The sequence below is a fragment of the Eurypyga helias genome, unplaced genomic scaffold (genome assembly GCF_000690775.1).
Source record: "Eurypyga helias isolate BGI_N326 unplaced genomic scaffold, ASM69077v1 scaffold5217, whole genome shotgun sequence".
NCBI lineage: Eukaryota > Metazoa > Chordata > Aves > Eurypygiformes > Eurypygidae > Eurypyga > Eurypyga helias.
Window position 1 is genome coordinate 19063 of NW_010260950.1, and position 6944 is coordinate 26006.

Below are 6944 nucleotides of genomic sequence, written 5' to 3' on the forward strand. Positions count from 1 at the left end.
CATCAGTGTCATGGTGGTCTTCATCACTCCAAACCCCCTGAGCAAGATCTCCTGGGTGAACCGCCTGCATTTGGCCAAGATAGGACTGCGTGAGTAGCCCCGCGGCGCGTTGCTTGCTGTCACCCTTGCTTCGAGGAGCCAAATCTGGGAGCAGCACAGGGGTTTGCATTGCTCCAAGCGTCCTGACGCGAAATGAGGCAGGGGAAAAAAATTTGGAGCAAGGCGATGGAGAACATTTTGAGGGTTTGCAGACTGGAAATAGTGGGAATCGGTAATTCTGCCTCAAAATGCTTTGCGTTTTGCTGCTCTTGGGTGGCGTCTCCAGGACGGTGTTGCATGGTGATGGATTTCTGTTGGCTCTTGTGCTGACGGTGTCAGGGCTGACTGTTTTCTGGGAAACGGGACAATTAAGCCACTTCCCTGTCCCTATTCCTATTTAACTCCAGCAGCTGCTGCAGGGGGAAAAAAAAGTTTAATGGAAGAAAGAAAAAAAAAAAAAATTTGAAATCCTATTTGAGTGCTTGGATTCCTTCGGGCTGGAATGATGTTGATCCTCTTGTTTTTAACAGTTTGTGGATTTTTTTTTTTTAAACTGGGTTGCCTAGAGGATAATCCTACAACCATGAGTTAGGCTTTAATGTGTTTTCATTTCTAATGTGAAGAAACACATTAGGGTGTATTTTTTTTAGTTCCCCATATATATATATTATTTGGGTTTGGGGGCTTTTTTCGCCGCTGCTTGAGGTGGTTGCTCGGCTGCGCGCTGCGGTGGGGTGCAATAGTTTGGAGGAAAGGGCTGAGACGTACCCCAGGTCCACGGATGATGGTGATTTGAGGTTGGAGAGGTGAGCCCTGCGCCTCAAATTACTAATTTTGGGATCTGTTGGGGGGAGAGAGATGCTGGGGGAGTGTCTCAGCTGTCCTTGATCCCCTCTGCTTGCCACAGGGGAAGAGAACCAGCCGGGCTGGCTCTGTCCTGATGAAGACAAGAAGAGCAAAGCTCCTTTCTGGTGCCCCATCCTCTCCTGCCACATGCCCGCCTTCTCCTCCAAGGCCCTCGACCTTCAGGTAAGAGCGACGGCCAACCTCTTCTCCAACTCTTTCCAGTTCCTCCTTCCTGTTTTCTTCCATCTTTTTGGGGGAATAAAGGCAGCAGTCCCACAGTGGATGGGCTGGAGGAGCTGACCAAGCTGGTTGCAAAAGCAGAAATTGGTGCAATCCATCCTGGGGAAACTGAAAATACAAGCTGGACTTTGGCTGGATCCTGATTTTTGGGGCATGCACTGATACCTCACACATGCTGGGACAATTTGGGGGTGTTATGGACCCCTCCCCCCATACCCTGGTCTCTCCCACAGTTCGGTGCCGCGGTGCACAACCCCGTACAGTCCTCGCTGCTGGGCTTCTCTGCTGTCAGCACCTCGCTGCCGCAGGGCTACCTCTGGGTGAGTAGAACAACCCCAAAATGGGGCAAAAACCCACTGGGTTTGGGCCATGCTGGCTGCAAACCCCTTCCCCAGTGCTCATAGCTGGTGCTCATACCCATTTTCTGCTCCCCACAGGTTGGTGGGGGCCAGGAGGGCGCAGGGGGGCAAGTGGAGATCTTTTCCCTCAACCGCGCTGTGCCACGGACAGTGAAGTCCTTCCCGGTGGCTTCACCGGTGCTGTGCATGGAGTATATCCCCGAGGTGGGAGAGGGGGAACCCACGGGCACCCAGGAGCCCCGACCGACCACTGAACAGCACCCCGCATCCCCCCATCCCACCGTGTGCTTGGGGTTGCGGGATGGCAGGTGAGCCCCCCGTCCTCCACGTCCATCCTTTGGTGCAATCACCGGCACCAACGCTCGAGGACCGGCCCGATCTCCTACATCTGCCCCCTCCCCGTTCCTTCCCCAGCATCGTGGTCTACGGCAGCGTGGACACAGGGACGCAGTGCTTGCTGACCTGCAAAAGCCCGGGCATGCAGCCCGTCCTCTGCTTGAAGCACAGCCCCGAGTACCTGTTTGCGGGGCTGCAGGATGGGACCGTGGCCGCCTACCCCAGAAACAACGGTGAGGGGCCACCCCCGTGCGTGCTTTTGGACAGGCTTTTGGGTGGGACACCCCAAAAACCAGGGAGCAGGAGTTCTTTGAGCCAGGCAGACGTGCTGGCTACTAAAATGGTGATAAAAGCACCATTTTTCTTTCCCCAGTGGAGGGAAAAAATACTGGTTTGCATTGTTAAGATGAATGCAAGAGGGCTCAGTCTTTGGGGAAAACATGCTGGAAAATGATCAGGTGAGGGGATGATCCCACAGGGTTTGCTCGGGGAGTGGTTGCGCTTGGGGTCTGTGGGGAAGGTCTGATGCTCAAAGACCCCTTAGAGCTTTTGTCTTCAAAAAAATCACCTTTTTGGTGCTATAAACCAAGCTGATCCCTTCCATGCAAGAGCTCCCTCCTTTATTAGCTTAATTTTGGGGGTTATTTTCCCTGGATCCGGCTGTGGTTGGAGCTTGCTGAGAGCCTCCCTCCCCGGGGACTCCTCGCCTGGGCTGTTAAATACCTTTGCTTCATCGCTAGAGGGTAGGAAAGAGCCTTAAATAATGTGCTGCGTTGGCCTAATTTTGGACAAAACCCCTCATTTGCTCTGAGATAACCTGCAGCGAGCAGCCCCCAGGCCAACCCGGAGCCAGTAAAGCCACTTTAAATTACATTTTTGGGCGCCACACATCCCCTTTCCCACCTTATAGCAACTGTACAAGCCAATTAATAAAGTGGCTTTAACTTAATCTCCATTGCATAAACGCACATGGAAGGTAGCAAGCTGCAGTGGAGTTTTTGATCTTATCCCCATCTCTTTTTGGAAGGAAAAAGCTTTCCCAAAATAGCTCGATTTTAGGTGAAAACTAGGGTTTGCTGAAAGGCGGCTTGGTTACAAACGCCTGCCGATGAGGGCAGAGGTCCGGGCCCCCGAAGGGCTCTTTTATCCCTTGGATCTTGGGGTTTTCATTTTAAGAAGAAAAATAAAAAAGGCATGGCATTGGAAACAAGAAAAGGAGAGCAATTGTCTATTGAAGCTGCTCAGCCACTGCTGGTGGGGAATTCATCCAAATCCAGATTGGATGCTGTTCACAGAGACACTCCAGATCGGCCCTGGATGAATCGCCTCTGGAGTGCTACTTCAAGAGCAAATAAATTATTTTTAAAAAAGGGAATTTTTGGCTTTTCCATCAAGGAATATGCCTGAGTGCTGCAGGTGGCCATTTGTTTGCTGCTAAAAAAGCTTAAAAAGGGGTTGAAGCTGTGGGGGTTGTTACTCCCTGTTCCCTTTACTTTTGTGGCATTAAGATGCTCCTGGGTGGCACTGGGGACGCGAGGGGTTTGCAGCCAACCCCAGCAGCCATGTATGGTGGTTTTGGCTGCATCAAAAGATGGGTTATTTCCTTTTTGCTGAGCATCTTCTCACCCCTCATCCTGGTACCTTGGCTGCAGGGGGACTGTGGGAGCCCACGGAGCAGCCCACCCGCCTGGCCGTGGGTAGCGGCCCGGTGCGAACCCTCCTGACGCTGGATGAGACCCTCTGGGCCAGCTGCGCCAACCAGGTCACCGTCCTCGATGCCACTAGCCTCTGCGCCCAGGTAGGGAGCATTGCTGGGACCCCCGCGCTGCATCCATGGTGGTGACTTCGGAGGGGGCGAGGGTGTTACGCTGGTTTGAACCCCAAAGGGTTCACACACACAAGCACATCCCTGCCTGTGCAATGCCCAAAACAACCTTTTATGGCTGCTTGTTGCTGCCTTTCATCACTTTTGGGTCCCTTCCCTCCAATACCAGGTCACAGGAAGAGGTTGCAGAGACATCTCCCGCAGCTGCAGAAACAGGGAATGTTGAATAGTTCCCTTTTATAAAAAAAAAAAAAACCCAACACCTTTCTCCCACCTTTAATTTTCACATTTAGTGCCCAAACTTAGTTTGCATGTATTAGTTGTCGTAAATCCAGCCTAACGGCGGTGCCGGAGATGAATAATGCATCGGGGACTGGATTCGTTTTCAGTCTCTGATTTTATTTATGACAAGAGCCGGGTGGGAATTTTTGCAGAAGAAAAGTCATGGGGGAGGAAAAAGCTAGGGGGGCAGTAGTGGGATGCTGGTGGATGGTGTAAATAGTTTTTGATGGAGAGCTGTGGAATGGGGTCTTGGGTCTGCCTGGGTGGGACTGGTGTCTTGGGAATAAAGCCCATGTGGGGTTAGGAAAAAGGGGGACATCACCTCAAAGTCTCTCTCTGCCCCCATTTTGTGCAATCTTTTGGGAAGGATGCTCTATGCCATTCCTCTCTGGGAAGGGGATCAATACCAGCTGCTCTTTCTTTTCATATAAAGCAAATTTTAAAGCTAAAAAAAAAAAATGTTTCAAAGCTATCGGAGAAATGAAGGCGAAGTTTCTCCCCCAGTGATTTATTCCTTCAATAGTACCGTGAGTTTTTAGGATCCCTCCATCCTGCCCGCAGCCCAGGCTGCAGCAGGGGCGATTTTTGATGCAGAAAGGTGTTTTACCTGCAGTTTGCATCCTTTGTCTGACAGGGAAACACTCCGTCGGGGAGTTTGGGAAGCAGATGAACCAGTCTGTGATCCTTAAATACCTCTTCCAGGGGGGGCTGAGATGCTGGCCGCTGATTTTGGGGGTTGGAGGGAAGCAGGAAAGTCTTGTCACATCTTGGGATGGATCTTGCAGATGCATCTAATCTGACAAATCTTATAAAGAGGAAGAAAAAGAAAAACACACCTGGAGGGGTGGGACAGGCTGTGTTATTCAAAAACAAAGGGGTTTGGAGGTGGGCCCATTTCAGTGTCCTCTGCCAAAGCTGGCGAGGAGGGATGGGACCTCAAGGTCACTCTGGTCCCCTCCCCGTGGAGTTTTGCAGCCCTAAAGCAGCTCCTGGCAAGAGACCAATCTAGCAGCAAGTTTTAGGGAGCAACCTTTTGATTTCCTTTTTGCAATTCCCCTTTTGGCAGCAAACCTTCGAGGCCCACCCGGATGCGGAGGCCAGCGTCACGCACATGATCAAGGCGGGCAGCGGGGTCTGGATGGCCTTTTCCTCGGGCTCTTCCATCCGTCTCTTCCACACCGAGACGCTGGAGCATCTGCAGGAGATCAACATTGCTACCAGGACCACCTTCGTCCTCCCGGGTGAGCTCTCCTTTTCCTGGCTCTTAATTGCAGTTAATGGGCAAGTTGGAGCATCGCCCTGTAGACATTTTGCTTTGCTTTATGGCTGTGCTGATTGGTGGAGAAACCATGCAAGGAATTTGGCTGGTTAATGGTGTAAAGGGTTGTGCTTTGACCTCTGGGGTCTCTCCTCTTTGACTGCAGAGACGGAGCAGGTGGCATCTTTGCACCCGTGCATGCATCCATGCGTCCCATCTTTGCATCTGTGCACCCCATCCTTGCACCCCATCTTTGCATCCATGCATCCACGCACCCCATCTTTGCACAGTGTGTGTATGCTTGCACCGCATTCCTCATCTTTATTCCCATGCATGCATCCATGTATCCCATCTTGGCCCCTGAGCTCCCATGCATTCACCCCATCCTAGCACCTGTGTGTGCACCCATGCAGGCACCCTGCTGCTGTAGCCCCGTGCACCCCTTTTTTCCCCTCAGCACCATCTCCCAGCCACCTCCACCCATCCAGCTCTCACCTGCCCTGCGCTTGCAAGGTTGTCTCCCGCCTTGTTCCAGCTACAGAGCGACATAATTGCATAATTAGTTATAAGCACGATACTCATGTAATTCGCTTTTCCTTTTTTTTTTTTTAGGGCATGTTAAAATATTTATCACTTCCTTTTCTTCCTGGGCGAGTGAGCATTGGGTATTAATGCGTTTTTGAACTCGCGCTCCCTCATCCTTTTTAACTCGACAGGTCATTAATAAAGTCCTCCTGGAGAAACCGGAGTTGCATCTCCGCAGATATATTGCTTCGCCGAGTCCGACGCCATGCAGCGCTAAGTCCTGGTGATAAAATATTCATTTGCCATTAGAAGTCTCACTTTTCTTTTTTTTTTTTCCCCTCCTCTTCTTATTTATTTATATTTGCAGCACTCTCCCTGGCATGGAAACCTTCGTGCAAAGATGCTGCTTGGGTATCTGCGGGGCTCTGGAGCGTGTTCCCCATGAAAAACCGACTGGTGATGGGTTATCTGGGAAGATGCCGCTGCAAAATCATCCCTCACCCTCGTTGTTTTTTTTTTTTTTCCCCCTTCTTGCAGGTCAAAAACACGTCCGTGTCACCAGCCTCCTCATCTGCCAGGGTTCGCTCTGGGTGGGCACCGACCAGGGCATCATCGTGCTGCTGCCCGTGCCCCGCTTGGAAGGCATCCCCAAAATCACCGGTGAGGACCCCCGGAAAAAAACCCTCTCTGCATCAATGCAGCCTTATTTTGGGGCTCATTTTTAATAGAACCACTCTTTTTTTTTGGCAGGCAAAGGCATGGTGTCCCTCAACGGCCATGGTGGCCCCGTGGAGTTTTTGGCAGTGGCGTTGAGCACCCTCGCCCCCGACGTGCTAAAGGGTGACCAAGAGGAGGAAGAGGAGGGTGAGGAAGAGAAACCCCATGAGCTGGATGGTCCCCCACCTCGGGAAATGAGAAAAAAAGGGATTTTACTGCAATATCGCCTCCGATCCACCTCCCACCTTCCCGGGCAGCTGCTGTCGGTGCGGGAAGCGCCGATGGGCGGCACGCCGGCGCACACCGAGGAGGACGGCTCCATCTACGAGATGGCTGATGACCCTGACGTCTGGGTGCGGAGCCGACCCTGCGCCCGTGACACCCCACGCAAGGAGATCTCCTCGGTGGCCATCGTTTCGGGGGGTCGGGGTTACCGTAACTTCAACACCGAATCGCCGCGCCGGGGCGGTGATGCCGACAGCACCCTCCTCATCTGGCAGGTCCCGTTGATGCTATA

The 6944-nt window shown here is 52.2% G+C and overlaps 1 protein-coding gene across 1 annotated transcript in view; it reads left to right on the forward strand.

Annotated features, from left to right (window-relative positions):
* The window catches only part of LOC104512272 (rho guanine nucleotide exchange factor 10-like protein), a gene marked incomplete at its 3' end in the record, with an annotated part of 15631 nt that extends 8693 nt beyond the window's left edge, over nucleotides 1-6938 (forward strand). Inside the window, 9 exon segments of the mRNA XM_010155191.1 lie at nucleotides 1-89; nucleotides 947-1068; nucleotides 1359-1445; nucleotides 1563-1792; nucleotides 1899-2053; nucleotides 3473-3618; nucleotides 4994-5168; nucleotides 6248-6370; nucleotides 6461-6938. The exon segment at nucleotides 1-89 is cut by the window's left edge and continues 88 nt beyond it. Coding sequence (XP_010153493.1) covers nucleotides 1-89; nucleotides 947-1068; nucleotides 1359-1445; nucleotides 1563-1792; nucleotides 1899-2053; nucleotides 3473-3618; nucleotides 4994-5168; nucleotides 6248-6370; nucleotides 6461-6938 — 1605 coding nt within the window.
* Between the last annotated feature and the right edge of the window lie 6 nt (nucleotides 6939-6944).